Below are 17,079 nucleotides of genomic sequence, written 5' to 3'. Positions count from 1 at the left end.
TTAAATGAAAGATAACAGACTATAACAAATTCTATTGATGCCGTAAAAAGAAATTTTGCATTAAAAAAGTAGTGCGATATTAATAATTAACTAGAAGCTAGCAAATTAGTCACTAAGAGTACAAATTGTAAACACACAAACACAAAACAAAATACAGAAATTGGAGTAGTTAACTAGCCACTTTTCTTAATAACTAAGGAAAAAAACTAGACTTACCCACTTGATTGAATTGTCAATTTACAAACTAAACCATCACACTAAAGCCACCACACACACAAGCACCAAATACATAACAAGAAAAGGGTAAATCCGTAAATAACAAAATCATCCACTCTGCATTCTGACGATCATTGTCTGAGGAAATTTGCTGATTAACTCAAAGACACAAACATCACCAACCTCTAAATTGTTCTCTCTTCTAAATCTGAGCCACCCACTTTGCAATTTATGTTTGCGATATCTGGCCCTTCCTCTCCAAGTTTTGTAGCACACAGTCCAAGCTCTGTTACCCACAATCATACGAATCGGTCCTTCCTCCAAATGCTTCCTTGCAAACGTTGCTGGTATTGCCTACAAAAACGTTACATGTTTTCCAATGATTAATGTGGTTTGTTTCAAATGAGTGAAACACAACATAACACCAAACAACAATCCATAAACTACTTACCACGCATCTTGACTCAACATATGATTCTTGAATTCGAATCTTGAAACTGGGATTCCTATTGCTCCCATTAACTTCAATGATCAAAATAGATTAATATGGAAAAGACATATACTAATTAAAAATGATAAATAATATGGTGAAACAAAGTGAAAGCTTGATCCAATTTTATATTTGAACCATACAATATAATCAAATACCAAAACATTATATAGATAATCACAAAAGAGTCGTTTTGTTTTGATCTTGAATATTAAAGTAAAAGATTAAGATAATAATTTCTTTTTAAGTTATGAACTAGCTCTTATTATATTTTACCTATGTTGGTCTTCTTTCTCTTGAAGTGTTCTTGAACAAACTCATAATGATGATATTCTTCATCACAATAATCTTCAGCAAAATCATCATCACCATCTTCATCATCATCATCATCATCATCATTATCATCATCATCATCATCATCATCGCTCTCAGTTTCATCAACATCTTTGTTATTCTCAACATCATACTCATCAAAATTATAATAAGCTACCCTTAAACCAGTGGTATCATATACTTTGACTTCAAAACTAGACCTTCCATTGTAGTCAAAAGTCAACAACCACTCATAACTCAAACCACACAACTCCACAACCTTTTCCCAACCTTGTTCCAACCAAATATTTTCTCCTCTTTTGGTCCACATCACTTTCCTCTCAACACTACCACAAGGTAATACCAATTTTATAGGATTTGACATTCTTTTCCAATATTCATTTGCACATTTAGGAATCATCTATAACAATAAAATAAAAATAAACATAGTTAATAACTATATATGTAACCATTCACATACATAGGAGATAATTAATTGGAATCTATTTCTTATCAGTTATGCATATGTAACTTCAGAATGTTTAAAGTATCATGTTTAAGAAATTTTAAAACATGATTTTGCACATGATAACAACAATTATAATTAAATCAACATAATATTCAAGCTTATAAAAGTGCAATTAACCCTAACAATATTTAAATTAAAAAAAAGAATAGAAATTACCAGCTTTTGGTAAAACTTGTTGTGAGCAAGAATCTGAAAGAAACATATTTGATGATGAGGAGACATTATCTCAGAATCCTTCATAGGATATATTTTGACTTCAAAGCAAGACCATCCTTTATAATCAAAAGTCAAAAACTGAGAATATTCTAAGCCAAAATCCTTCACAACTTGTTCCCAACCTTCTTCCAACCAAATTTCACCTTCATTCTTTTGAATCCAATATACTCTTTGTTTAAGAGTGTTTGGTAGCTTTAACACTATAGGATTTGATACTCCTCTCCAATATTCTTTCACAAAAACTTTAGGAATTTTCTGTAACCAAAGCAAGCATGTTAATAATAACTAATTAATATTATCTATATATTATGAAAAGAAAGAAAAAGAAAAAGAAAACTTACCAACTCATGCTTAAAGCTTTGAACAAGAACTTTAAAGAAACCTCTTTCATGTAAAGGCATTGTGAGTAGTTAAAAAGAAGAAGTAAAAGAAGCTAGGTTGAAGAAGAAGAAGAAGATCCAGAAGATGAAGAAGAAGATCCAAATCTTTTCTCTTTGCTTTAATTTTCTCTCATTCTTTTTTTGCTTTATAACTACTTAGCATTCTGAAGTATATATAAAATTCTGGTAATAGAAAGTTGGTTATATATTTCATGCATAATATAAATAAATAAATACTATAAAATCAATTAATTAATAAACAAAAATTTACATGAGATCCGATTCTGTTGTACTATCTTATCTGATCTTCTGTGCCCTTTCCATTTTAGGGTTATCTTGTTTTTTTGTTCCAATCTTTGAATTTTTCCTTTTTCTTTGTTGGTGTATATAATGTTATTATTGTACTACTCTGCACCTGTAACTACCCTAAATAACACACTACATGCATGCTATGTATTCAAAACAAAAAAGAAGACTAGCCAACTAGTGTGATGAGTTTGTTGAGAAATTAATCAATTATTCAAATAAATTAATAGTTCTGTCTCATTCTGAAATTAAATACTTGGCTTTTATGATCGGTGTCTGTGGACACTGTACAATGTAACTACTGAGTACTAACAGTACTACTCTTTTTTCCCTCACTATCTAAATCTAGCTAAGTTGCACTAAGTTTAGGTTAACCTTCGCTTAATAATTATTAATTAGAGCACAAGATATCATATCATATCATATATATTATGGAAAATAAAATGGGTTGTTTTATCTATCTCTTATTATCCTTGAGATTTGATTTAAACTCACAAGATTATCCATATCATATACAACCAGCTTATTAATTTCTACTTAGGCAATCCTAATTTCCTTTAAATTTTAAATATAAAGTAATTAAAAATTAATTAATTGATTCTAATTTATTTTTAATTTTAATTTAATTTCATTGTACACATTATATACTACATATATTGGCTCCTCATATTTTTTCTGCTCTTTTTGTCCCTCATTTATTTATATGAACATTTTGTTTAAATCTCTTTCATGTTAGAAAGCGGAATTTGCGAATAAAACCAAAAAGTTTATACAATTGACACAAATAAATATCAAATATTTTATTAAAAAAATATGCTATAATAAAATTATAAAATTGGATATCACTTTATCCTAACTAAATTTTTGACACAGAAATACAAAATAATAATTTATTATACTCTTACCAAAATCAAGTCTTGATATACCTCTAAAATATCAAATTATATAGTATAAATATTCAATCTAAAATATAAAAAATATCAAATATATAAAATTAATCTTTTCTAACTAAAAGAGTGACAAACGATTTAGCATACAAAATAAATATACAAATACAACACATACAAAAAAAATCTTACAACTTTTTCTCTAAACTGACTACATTTTAACTTTTATCATCATATCAAACTAAGCCAATTAAACCACCTATTTATATTTTCAAAAAAACACCACTAATATGATCATACAAATTGTATATTGTTGACCATAAGTATTAGTCAAATCTTTCATATATATATATCACAATATGAAATGTATGTGTGGCTAGACATTAACAACTTAATTTCATAATTATTCTAAATTTTTTTTAACAATTCAAATTGATTTTGATTTTGATTTTCTCACGTTTCAGTTCCCCCCTAACATAATTAATAAACAATATTTTTTTACCGTAAAAAGTAAAATAAAATGCAGGTGGTATTTGGCATTTGGCTGTAAAGTTTCCAAATGGTAGTAACCAATTGAATGAGAAAGTGACAACCTCACAAGTCACAACAAAGGAGTGAAGCTTTCTCCCTTCTTTAATTTTCTTCCTTGATTTTTTTAGTACAGAATCTGTTGTCTTTTTTGGTCTTTTATTTATTTATTCTCATTTCTTTCTTTCTACAGAACTTTACAATAAAGACTATGAATATTTGCATTGATATCTTATATAAAGACTTTACACTATTACATTACTTGCTTCTCACTACTACCTAGCTCTCTCTCTTCCATCTTCATTCTCTCTCCAACTTGAGGTATGCGCTAATCTTAATATAATCTTAATCAAGAAAAAGATATATAAACTTGTTTTTTTTATTCAATCTTATACATCCTATTTCTCAAAAAAAAAAAATATACATTTTATAACTAGTTCTGTTTTTATTCACTCTCTTTTTTTCCTTTATTTTAGACAGAGAAGAAATGGCTTTTGTGTACTTGTTGCTGGGATTTTCATGAAATTAGAAAAGAAACAAAACACATGTACATCTAACTAATAGTAAAAAATGGGTTACTATGTAACAAGACTCAAATATATTTTTTTGTTTGTTTCCTTGTCAAAATATATAATATTCAAGAACTAATTAATTATATGCTTACTGATTTTTATTATTGTTGCATTTTATTTGTTTAGTAAAAACTAAAAAGTGTGTTATATCTTATATAGATTCAATTTTCATCTATGGCTTTTAATCAACAAGGAGAACCCACTAATAGTGTTGTTAGTTTCTTCAAGATCATTTGTCGTTGGCATATTCGAGATGAAAAGATTGTAAGTTCTTATAATTCCTTTTACTTAATTATATCATTATCACATATATAATATATCTCTTGTTAGTTACTCATCTTTTATTTACCTATTTTTTTTATAACCAAATTCAATTCAACTTTCTCTTCTTTCTTTTTTTCCTTTTTATAGTCGTTCATGCTAAACTTTTAGTTCAGAAAAAATTGTAAACTATGACTACTTACCATTTAATAAATATATGGTGCATTATTTTTTATTTATGCTTATCTTCAAAGATTTTTTGTTATTATGATATATATTCAATGACATTTAATTTGAACGAACAGAGTAAAAAAAAAGTGATAAACTTATTGCTTATAAGAAAAAGCTAAGGGGATTTTATTATGACTGTGCTTAAAGTTGTTTATTTGAAAAAAAATTAATAATTTGAATTTCCCATGTTTAACATTTATCCAATATAAATACGAGTAGTTATTTAATTATTAATTATTGATTATCCAAAAAAATTAATAAAATTTGCTTGTCCCTCTAAACATTTTTCATTCTCAAGATTGAGAATTTTCAAGATTTAACATTTATCCGATATAAATATTAGTTACTTATCATTAATTATTAATTACTAGTTACTACACCATTAATATGAATTCAATAATCATATGAAGTATATCTTTAACAATTAACTCCTAGCTATAAGCTCTATGTAATCTGTTTTGGAACAAAAAAATTCAATTTATAGAAATATATATTATCAATAATTAAGAATGGTTAATTATGTTGTTCTTCAATAATTGACAGAAGCTTCCAACGGAATTCACAAACAAATGTGGATTGAAACTCCCAAATCCGGTGATTCTGAAAGTTGTAAATGGCAACCAAAAGAAAGTGCATTGGACCAACATTAATGGTTCCATTTGGTTTATTGGGAAGGAATGGAAAGAGTTTCTTGAGCACTACTCTGTCTCCCATGGCCACCTTTTGTTGTTCAAATATTGTCTTGATGCTTCATATTTTAGGGTTCAAATATTTGACAACACTACTCTTGAAATTGATTACCCTTCCCCTGAACTCAATTATGCTGATTATGATGATGATGATTTTGATTTTGATGATGATGGTGATGGTGATGGTGATGATGATGTTATGAAAGTTCACTATGATCAATATCAATTCAAAGGTATATTACTAATATTATATATGATTTTCAATTCATATCTTTTATGTCAAGCTATAATTTTATTTTATATTTTATGGTTTAAAAAATTTTTAATCTTTTTAAAATATATGTTTTTTCATTTTTGTTCTTAGTTTGTTTAGTTAAATATTGACATGATTTAAAATAAATTTTTTAAATATTTATAGACCAAATTATATCAAAATAAAAAATCATATATTTTTAATGCAATATAATTAAAATCATATATTTAAGTTTATATTTTAATTCTTATTACCAATGCCCTTTCACTAATCTACTAATATGTAGAGAAAAATAAGGGTATTGCTGATGCTATAAAGAGTAGAGACAGACAAGAGAGACAAGATGGTAACCCCAATTTTGAGGTTGTCATGAGGGATTCATATATCAATGGAGGAAGATGCATGGTAAGTAATTAAGATAATTAATAATATAGTCACATTATTAAAAAAAATCAACTATGAAATTGTAACTCTTAACACTATTAATACATTGAAATTAATTTTTTTTTAAGTATATATACTAATGCCATACTAACATATCACTATTAATTTTTTTTTTTTGGGGAATAATAATAATTTAGGCCATACCATCTAATTTTGCAAGGAAGTACATGAAGGAAGGAGGGTACCTACTAAGAGTGGAGGATGGGAGGGCATGGAAAGTGATGTTTAAGACTTGGAGTGGAGATGGGGTACCTTACAAGAAGTACAAATTGCAAAAGGGTTGGGCCAAGTTTAGCCAAGGAAACAAGTTACAAAAGGATGATGTTTGTGTCTTTGAGCTTCTTTACAACAACAATTCTAATGGTAGCTCCACTACCATACCAACCTTCAATGTTCTAATTCACCGGAACCACATTGGTAGCAGCTATTCACCATGATGATGCCCTAAGCTAGTTTATTGTCTATATTGGGTTGTGTGTTATATATATGACTTATTATGATGCTACTATTATTATAGTTTGCTGGTTTTGTTTTGCTTTGATAATACTATATTGTTATGTTTAAGTTATTAATTATAGTCAACTTAATTATATATATAACATATTAGCTTTGTATTAATAAGCATGTTAGTAATATATAATTATATACAATGTGTATATATTAATTATTATATATATATATAGGACCAGCTAGCTAGGTAGGTATTGCCAGAGAAGGAAAAAAAACAAGCAAAAGAAGCTAGCAGCAAAAGAGTAAAAGGTTTTAATAAAAAAAGATCATATAAACTGACAAATGGAAACAATGGTGCAGAAGATACTATTATGGTACAAGAGAATCGGATCATGTACTAATGTTGGAGGATATGAAAGAACTAAAAAAAGGAAGAAATAAAGAAAGGAGAGGACATTGGGAAAGAGGACTACTACTAATATCAATTCAATTCTGTTTAGTTATCAATATCAATTTATACATTGCAACACATACATTTTTCCAAGGGAGACATGATGCATAACATATAATACGGACATGAAATCCATCCTGTTATTGCTAATGTAATTAGTATTATTATTATTAGCGTATTAATTTTTTTATATAAAGTATATTTTTTGTTTGAAACTATTCTTTTAACCAACAATTTTAATAAAATAGTGGATGAACAAACATTAACAATTTAAATTGTTACGGTAAAAAGAGCAAGACAAATTTAAAAGAGAATAATATATTAACTAATCATTAATTAAAAATTAATTTAGTCACCAAAAAAAATTAATTCTCGTTATTTTTCTATAAAAAATTATTCCTATAATTTACCCCAAAGTTTAAAATGTAATAATATCTGAAGTAAATGAAATTTGGTTGGTTTAGTAGTTAGTTAATTAATCTACTTAAATAAATGTCGGGAATTTAAATTCGACCTTGTGCATGTAATAACCCATTAGTAAATATGAAATTCTTACATAGAACTCCAATCCGCAACGGGTTAGAAATACCGTGGGAAAAAAATTACTTGTAAAGCAAAATCTACTTAATTCATTAATTATAATAATAATTAATAAATATTAAATAAGACAAATTTTAACTATTTTTGACGTTTTTTTTTAGTTATCAAATATTTTCCTATAAAAAAATTCCTCTCTTATTCTTCTATCTTGCTTTTTTGTATAATGCAATCCAACTCAGTTAGGAATTTTTAAATTCAAACCAATCTAAATTATATTTTTCATTCGATTTAATTTAAATTAAAAATTAATTAAAATCGCACTAATTTAAATTTAATTAAATTTTATTTTTTGGCAAATCATATGAATTTGATCAAAATTCAAATTTACATATTTGTCAAAACTAATCAAATTCAATTCAAATGCACAATATACTATAATATTATTATTTTATTATTATATTTAAAATTTAAAAAATATAATATATTCAATTTATTATACTTTTTATATTATTCATGTATTATTATTATTTAGTAAATATTATATAAATTTAAAATAATTTTTTTAATTAACATATAATTTTATTTTTATTATTATGTAATTATTAGTTTTTTAAAATATTATTAAAAGTTGTTATATATATTTATTTTTTTATTTAAAAAACGCAAATCTAATAATCTAAAAGTCTAAAACAGCTTGAAATGAGATCGAATTTTCTCTAAAAAATTATTCTATCCAAATCAAACCACGAATATACTAACTGCAGTGGTGCTTGAGTGAAATACACTTGTACTTATGCAGAACCTAACAACCTCATTTTTTTCTATTACGTCTACTTTTTTTTTTATGTGAGACTTGTTAATAATTCCCTTAATTATAGGCTATTTTGAGCTAATTTTGTGTTGTTTTTCAATTTCTTTTTCGTTCTAATAATTAGTGCCAAACTATAAAAAAATATGGATTTTATTTAAACTCTGTTTTCTTAATTTGAAGCGCTATAAATATTGCAAGTTGTCCTTACTCCTTACGACAAAAGGCTACAATGCCATGGGAGGAAATTTATAAAGGAAGCAACAAATTTGGCAAGTTAGCATGGCTGGCCACGCTATTAAATATAAGATTGGTCAACGATGACATTTGGAATTTTGGATTTTGCTTAAGTATAAAATTTGTTACAAATTTACTTTTTATATTAAATTTTAAATATTTAAAATTTATTATTTTTTATAATTTTAAATTAAATATTAACTGTTTAATTTTTTTTTAAATATTATACACCAAACTTTTAGATCCCATAACAAATACCCTTTAAAAATGCTTTCTTCCAATTTTCTTTCAATTGTTTTTTTGAGTTTCATCATGAGTGGCCTTCATGTGCACATTTGTGTTTCAAGTAACAAATTTGGAAAAATAAAATTGAATTTTGGACGCTTCATTAATTTAATTTAATTTATTTTTTAGTATTGTATGATATCCTCAAACGCCAATTCAAAATGGAGAGGACAGATATTGGTTTGGGAAGCCATCGCAAAAGGACATGGTCAATTCAGTTGGCACTAGTGCTAACTGCTAACAATCTGTTATTGGTGAAATAATACAAAAAAATTTAAATAAAAAAATTTAAAAAAAGGGAAAAGAAAAATGCTTGAAATGCAATTGGTGAACTCCATCCAAAAGACCAAAACTAAAATTAAATTAGATTAGATTAATATAAAACTATCCAGTAGAATGTTTACTGTATGTATGTTGATTGACACATATATTAAAAAAGATCAATTCAGCTTGATGATACGGAAGGAATGTTGCAAATTAGAAATTTTGAATCATGACTTTTTCAATTTTTGTATTGGGTTAATACTCAAATTCGTCCCCGAAAGATTACACGATCTTCATTATCGTCCCCGAATGATTTTTTTAATCAAATTAGTCCCTGAAAGTTAACGAATAAGTCAAATTAGTCCTTCTGTCAGATGGGCGATGACGTGGCACGTTAAGTGCCACGTGGCATGATGACATGGTACGCCACGTGGCAGGTCAACGCTACGGTCAACGCCACGTGGCAAGTCAGCGATACGTGGCACGCCACGTGGCAGGTCAGTGCCACGTGGCATGTCAGTGACACGTGGCATACCCGTGACATGCCACGTGTCACTTGACATGTACAAAAGATTTTTATAGTCAAAATAGTCCTTGAAAGTCTAGGATTAAGTCATTTTCATCCTTCAAATTTTAAAAATTAGTCAAACTAGTCCTTATATAATTTTTTTTTATTTTTTTCATAATATTAAATTTGAAATATTTTTTGATACTACTAATTTTAATAGAAATATAATTGACAAACAAAACATTAGTAATTGTATCTTTTCTTCTTAAAATTTTTTCAATAAATATCTCTCTCTTTTAATTCTTCTCAAAATCTCTCTTATTCTTTTCTATTTTAAAACATTTTTCTTACAGATATTTTGCTGCAGTATATATATATACTCAAAATTGAAATGTATGTATTTATTAACCTAAACAAAATTATATACTCGAAATCAAAATTTATGTATATTAAGCTAAACAAAACCCTGAAAACCCTACCCGGTTCCCCTGACCCGGTACACACTAGTGCACCTAACCCTCCAGCAGTAGTAGCTGCAAACCTAATGAAGAAAAGAAAGAAAGGGGAAGCAGGGGAGGGGTTCCATGGAAGTAGAGTGAGGGAGAAGGAGGAAAGGCAGCGCGGTGGGTGTCACTGCCACCGTCGCCGCCATTGCCGTCCGTCCATGGAGCCTTGTGTCGGGGCGGAGGAGAGGAGGAGGGAGCTTGCCGTCGCGTCACCACGTCGCCATCGAACTCGCTGCCGGCGAGCACGAAGAGAGAGATCGGATAGAGAGAGAGAGAGAGAAGACTTACGAGGGAGTCACCGCAGGAAGGAGTTCGCCGTCGCGTCCCGTTGCCTGCGCCGCCGTCATTCATCCTCTCTGCTGTCCGACGCCGTCGCCGTTCGCGAAGAAGAGAGGGAGCTCGCGTTGCCATTAGATCCGCCATTCCTCACTGTTTCTGTCGCCGCCGTCAGTGCCTTGCTGCTGCCGCCGCTGCCGCGGGGAGCTACGCCTCTATGTTTCTGGCCACCGGAAAACCTCGTCGCCGTCGCCGAAAAAACTCTGCCGGTAAGGGTTTATGTTGGTCTTCGTTTCATTTGGGTTTTCGGAAGCTTCATTGTCGCTGTATGTTAGTTTCAGCTATCGTCGCCGGAGATCTGGTCGCCGCCGCCACTAGAGGTGGTTACCGGAGCTGCTGCTAAGCCGGTTCAATGAACGCTGCTGGTTCGTTTTCATAGTTAGGTATTTGAATGATTTTACAATCTGAAAGTTGAGTTTTTGTTTATTGGAAACTGATTTGGTCTTGAACTTATTGAAAAAAATTATATAAGGACTAGTTTGACTAATTTTTAAAATTTGAAGGATGAAAATGACTTACATTTGGATTTTCAAGGACTATTTTGACTATAAAAATCTTTTGTACATGTCAAGTGACACGTGGCATGTCACGGGTATACCACGTGTCACTGACATGCCACGTGGCATTGACCTGCCACGTGGCGTGCCACGTATCGCTGACTTGCCACGTGGCGTTGACCTTAGCGTTGACCTGCCACGTGGCGTGCCGTGTCATCATGCCACGTGGCACTTAACGTGCCACGTCATCGCCCATCTGACAGAAGGACTAATTTGACTTATTCGTTAACTTTCAGGGACTAATTTGATTAAAAAAATCATTCGGGGACGAAAATGAAGATCGCGTAATCTTTCGGGGACGAATTTGAGTATTAACCCTTTTTGTATTTGATAGACTTGCGAGTTCTAATTTTTCTGTCAATTCAATTTGGTGGCATGAAAAATCGCAAATTAGAGGTCATGTGTTCGAACTATAACTTTCTCAACTTTTGTATTTTCTAGCATGTTAGAGCACATGGACATGCAGGACACGTGGAGCGCCTGGTGCATAGCTGGACCCGCGTGATTTAAAGTATGGTAGACCTACGAACTCTGTTGCGAACCGATCGATTTTCAGTGAGTTTCACTGTTGTTAACCGGTTCTAAGACTAATTCGATCTAACATTTAAATTAGGGGTGTGCATGGTTTGATTTGGTTTGGTTTCGAATATTTTTAAAAGATAATTTTGGGTGATTTTATTGGATTTAAGTCGGGTAAGAGTCTCAAAAATAGACTCGGTCATTATTTTGGATTGGGACCAGACCATAGTTCGGGTCATTCGAATTCGGTCCAGTGACTCAGTCATCATACACAATTAATATTTTATAATATTAGTGATGGATGATGGTTATTTTTATGTAGAATTTAAGTATTGTAAACCTTAATATTTTGTGTTATTAGTCATTATAAGACTATAAGTAAATGTTTTATGTTTAAAAGGCATAAGATTAACTAGACTAATGCATAATATTGTGTTATTTGTATTGATTTAAATATTTGGTGTTATTAGACAATATTAATATTGATTGTGGTTATGCTTTAATTTTAGAGAAGGGTTAGTTCTTATTATATTTTATAAGTGAATTTTATCATGTCAAATAATGGTTGGATTTTTGAAAATTTGGATATTTTCACATGTTAATTTACAAGAAGGTAATGTTAACGACCCGATTTTCACACAATTTTTGTTCGATATAATCGTGACCCGAAAGTGTGTAAATTTCTTTGGGTATATGCCAAATTCAAGTCTAACAAATAAGTTTGGTATATATTTTGGTTCAAATATAAGTCACATCAAATCCGATTTTACTCCTCTCATAAACACTTCTAATTTAAACCGAATTGGTCAAACTATTAATTCTCCAATTTTCGGTCAATTTAACTTGGTGGCATGGAAGGAATGTTGCAAATTGGAGATTGTGTGTTTGAACCATGACTTTCTTAATTTTTGTATTTTATAGCATACTAAAACACATGAATATACAAAGCATGTGGTACGTTGGAGTAGGGGTGACAATAGGTAGCTACGGATTGAGAATATAATAAATATATCAATTCTAATCCTACATGTTTTTAATTTACGGATATCTCTTATTCTATTCGCGGATTACTAAAAGGATGTAATATTATTATATAATTTGATGATAATTTAAAATAGAATTGATTTTTATGTAAAAAAAAATATTAAATTATTAATTAATAATTTTTTTAGTGACTAAAAATATTTTGTATTTAATAAGAGATTTTTGGTTCAATATTTACTGAAAATATATTTTTATATAAGTATATAATATATCTAGAATACGAATTAGTCGAATAAAATTGAGGAAAATTAGACCACCGGTTTTTTATTTTTCGGTCAAAATGACCGGTCCATTATGGTTCTGATAAGACCGACTAAAGGAACTATTCAGTAGAAAAAATCTAATATTTTAAAAAAGGCTGGGGAAGTATAAATTCATTAATTTGGTTCAAAACGGTGGCGGGAAACACTTATTTTGTGTACCTGAGACGGGAATCACGTTCCATCTTCTATTTCCCTTCTTCGTGCTCTGCAATACCGAAAGAAAACGAGCTTCGAGTTCGAGATCCATCTAACAAATCGCTTCTTCTTTCTCTGATGCTTAGTTCTCAGTTCTCATGGATATGCACCTCAGTGATTCAACTACTTCAGCTCCATCGCATGCCACGTTATCCGGTACCGATCTTTTGTTTTCTTAATCACCTGAAAAACACTGTAACCGTCACAATTTCGTTTCCAGATACGAATGCTCTGCTTATCGATTTAGTTCTTCTTTTTTTTTTTTGAATATTCTTAGTTTTTGGTTTTCCTTAGCGATTGCTTGATCCGAGAGAAAACTAATCGTGTTTTGTTTTGCTTGGATTCCGTTTGTTAGCATTACGAATCCTATTACATCGAGGATATGGAACCGATCTAATGCTAGCTGATACAGTAGTAAAATTAGTAGTAATGAGGCTTTGATTTACTAATAACAAGATGAAATGAGAAGAGTAGGTTCATGCGATTCTCTTTCTCTTCTTTCGATTTGATCTGATTTCGGTGTAGGAACAACTTCATGTGTATCGGCAGAAGAAAATTTCAAAATAAAAATGAATTTCGTGTTTTAGGGATCTATTGCTTTTATTCGTCGATCTGTTTTCACACTTCGAATACGATAAACAATTTTTGAAGTGGTTTTGATTCACTACAATTCATCGAATAATCAGACTGGTTTGTATTCACAGAATCACAGGGAATAAGAGAGTGACAAGTTTAACTTCCCTTATAACTGCCTAAGTAGCTTGTACAAAACTAACAATTCGTAATTATCATAAATTAATTATGGACTATGGTGCAACAAATCTAGCTATAGCATGGATTGATTTATGGCATATGAGAATATTTTAGGTACCGGTAATGGCGTTTTCAAGAGAATGCTTATGTACTGGTAGAGCTGCTTGTTAACCTGCAACCGTAGATTAAAAGTATATTATAATGCTTCTGAATTCCGATAATTATCTATTTGTTTTAGCTTCTTAAGTATGCACTGTCTTAACCCTGTATTGAGTAATTACAGCTCGATACAGGCAATTATAGCATCGCATGTTTGTTTTTATGTTTATTTTTCGTGCTTAAATGTTTAATCACAGAAAATTGCATCCGACACTATATAATGAGTCTTCCATTATGTATTACTGCAGGCACAGGGGGAGTCTGTTTGATGAGAAATGTATTTGAAAGGGGAACGACATCCATCTGTTATCAACTTCATCTCCACTTTCCTCTCTGCAAATTCTTTTCACCTTAATTTTGTCCCTATTGCTCCAGTAATTTGCAGATTCTGTGTTCTTTTAATGTTTATTTCAAATACTGACTCTCCACTAATTTTGAGAAGCTTATTTACAGGACTTCATTTTCAATTGTGGGGGTTCGTCTGTAGCATTTGTTTTTGTGACTAACTGGGATTGCAACAACGTGTCTCTGATCTTCAGCAGGTAATTGGAGCTGTTGGTTTTCTAGTCTTTAGTTGGGACTTTGTTATCTATTTCATAAAGAGATTTTCGAGTCTTATGTTAGATTCAATTCTTCTCATGCAGAGTTCAGAAATTGAGAACACAATTTGCACGTTTTTATGTTATCATCACACTCCCAGCTAAACAGCAAATCGATTCATTTATTCAGTCATACTTGAAGTGAGTTAAATACGTTGCTTTTATTTTGTTCTGATTGATCATTTGCTATGTAGAATTCATCTGGAGGTAAAAACTGAAACTTAGTACCAACTTTGATGTGTCGTTCCAATTGACATTTCTTATATTAAAAATAATTACAGTATACAAGCAGCAGAAAATTGGAGAGAAACTGAAAGCTGAGGTCAGTTGTGCGAAGTGCATACAATAATTAGCTTCCAGGACTACTTAAGAATTAAACTTAAATATTGAATGCATGAACTTTTATTATGGTTATAAAGAAGAAGCAATCGGTGCAAGGAATGAACTTTTACCGTAAAGTGGTTACTTCGATTCCAGGCATTGACAATCATGACGCAAATGGGGTAAATCATTTTATTATGAAGCAACTTCTCATTTTAGTTTTCGTGATTTTTCATGCCTAAACCTAACAGTGTTAAAGCTCAGGATTCTCGATTATATAGATGTTTAAACTCTGGAGTATCTTTCTCTAACAATAGCTATATCACCTAATATTTGACTTAAATGTGAAATGAAACCATGATAAGCATATGCATATAGGCATAGCTTGAGTTATTTTGTCATTCTGGTCGCTCAATTCAGCTTAGTCAAGCTATTGGTTCTGTTCAAGCAATTGCCAAGGCATCAAAAGACCAAATTCTGGAGAACACAGACCTTTCTGCTGAGAAGGCAGAGATGATTTCAAGGTTTCTGAGGGACCCCAAGCTTTACTCTTCTCCCAAGATCACCTGATGGCGCAAAAACAATGGAATCCGGCAGGTCGGGATCTTTTGTTTTCTCCCACAACAACAATAAATAATAATGTAAAGTGAGTATCTCCTTCTAATTCCTTTATCCGGTTAGCTTCACTTAGAATAGTTCTCGTATTCGTAGTTTCAAATTAACGACTTGGAAACCTTCCAGATAAACAGTATTCAAATCTCATCATACCGTTGTTGTCTGTACTGCAATAAGTTTCATGACTCTCATCTCATGTTCTTATATGTAGGGAAAAAGTTAAAAATATAGCACTAGTTTTTTTTCACCGGTTATTTACTTATTTTACGTTTTATTATTATTATTATTATTATTATTATTATTATTATTATTATTATTATTATTATTATTATTATTTATCTAGCTACTTCCCTAAAGACTATAAGTTGAATAACTGAATATAATTCCTTTCAAAATGTTTTTCAATCAAACTTGAGTGCCATTATTTGGGTGATTGAATGCATGTTTCTCTCAAGGGAAGGAAGGATCAGCACATTTTTATTTTAACAATACTAAATTATATTTGAGAGTTTAATCCTCTTAAATGAGATTTCCTAATTGACACATGCAAATTCGTTGTGTATATATATAAATTATATTATTTCAATTTACATTTCTTTGTATATACTAAAATAATTCAAGTAACAAAATATATAATAAAAATCATAAAATTATGGAAGTAGTATATTATATAGACAATGATTAATGCACTTTTGGAGATTTTGTCAAAAGATTATTAAGAGTTTGTTTAGGGGTTATTAAGTTGTTAAATTTTTTTTTTATTGTTATTCAACTTGTTCCGATGCCATTAACTTGTTAAAAAAATATTTTTTTTTACTTTTTAATGTATTTGATAAATTTTAGTAGTAAAAATAAAAAAGTTTAAAAAAAAAAAAAAAATTTTTACAAGTTACAATTTATATCTTTTTTATGGATATTTTTTACTTTTAAAAAAAATATATTTAAGTATTTAACATAATAAATTAAAAATATTTTTATATTATTATACTTAAACATAATTATTAAATAAAAAAATTATATGAAATATTCAAATAAAATTACTTTATCTTTTTAAAAAATCACTTATAAAAAGATTTTTAGTATAAACTCACCCAAACAAACTCAGTAAGTTATTAAAAAAAAATTCAATAAAAAATATTTTCTTTTTAAATCAATCTCTAAGAATTTTTCAGTTGGTTATTTTAGTTTTAAACAAATTTTACTCATCAAATCGTTATTTAAACTTTTATTTTTTGTTAGAGAAATTTTTAAAAAAATCTTTTGGTGTCTTAAAAACTTTGTTGGCGTCGCCCGGACTCGAACCGGAGACCTTCAGTGTGTTAGACTGACGTGATAACCAACTACACCACGACACC

At 29.8% G+C, this 17,079-nt stretch overlaps 1 protein-coding gene and 1 non-coding gene across 2 annotated transcripts; both read right to left on the bottom strand.

The window, feature by feature from the left end:
• Positions 1-255: 255 nt before the first annotated feature.
• LOC130954206 (B3 domain-containing transcription factor VRN1-like) lies at positions 256-1,773 on the bottom strand. Its single transcript, XM_057880934.1, has 4 exons — positions 1,704-1,773; positions 983-1,439; positions 668-738; positions 256-570 (listed from the first exon to the last, which is right to left on the bottom strand). Exons 1-4 carry the CDS (start codon positions 1,767-1,769, stop codon positions 325-327), a joined length of 840 nt encoding a protein of 279 aa, XP_057736917.1. The 5' UTR covers positions 1,770-1,773; the 3' UTR covers positions 256-324.
• Positions 1,774-17,005: 15,232 nt separating this feature from the next.
• Positions 17,006-17,079, bottom strand: TRNAV-AAC (transfer RNA valine (anticodon AAC)). Its single transcript has one exon. It is a non-coding gene; the product is annotated as a tRNA-Val (tRNA).

The sequence above is a fragment of the Arachis stenosperma genome, chromosome 10 (genome assembly GCF_014773155.1).
Source record: "Arachis stenosperma cultivar V10309 chromosome 10, arast.V10309.gnm1.PFL2, whole genome shotgun sequence".
Classification (NCBI taxonomy): Eukaryota; Viridiplantae; Streptophyta; class Magnoliopsida; order Fabales; family Fabaceae; genus Arachis; species Arachis stenosperma.
This window is presented reverse-complemented; position numbering and strand designations above follow the sequence as displayed.

What these genes read in the sequence shown, in the direction of transcription:
- LOC130954206 (XM_057880934.1), bottom strand. Translation starts at nt 1,769, where the DNA reads ATGTCTCCTCATCATCAAATATGTTTCTTTCAGATTCTTGCTCACAAC. An exon ending in ACAAGTTTTACCAAAAGCTG is followed by an intron (nt 1,440 to 1,703) that starts GTAATTTCTATT and finishes TTATTGTTATAG; the next exon opens with ATGATTCCTAAATGTGCAAA. An exon ending in GAGAAAGAAGACCAACATAG is followed by an intron (nt 739 to 982) that starts GTAAAATATAAT and finishes TGATCATTGAAG; the next exon opens with TTAATGGGAGCAATAGGAAT.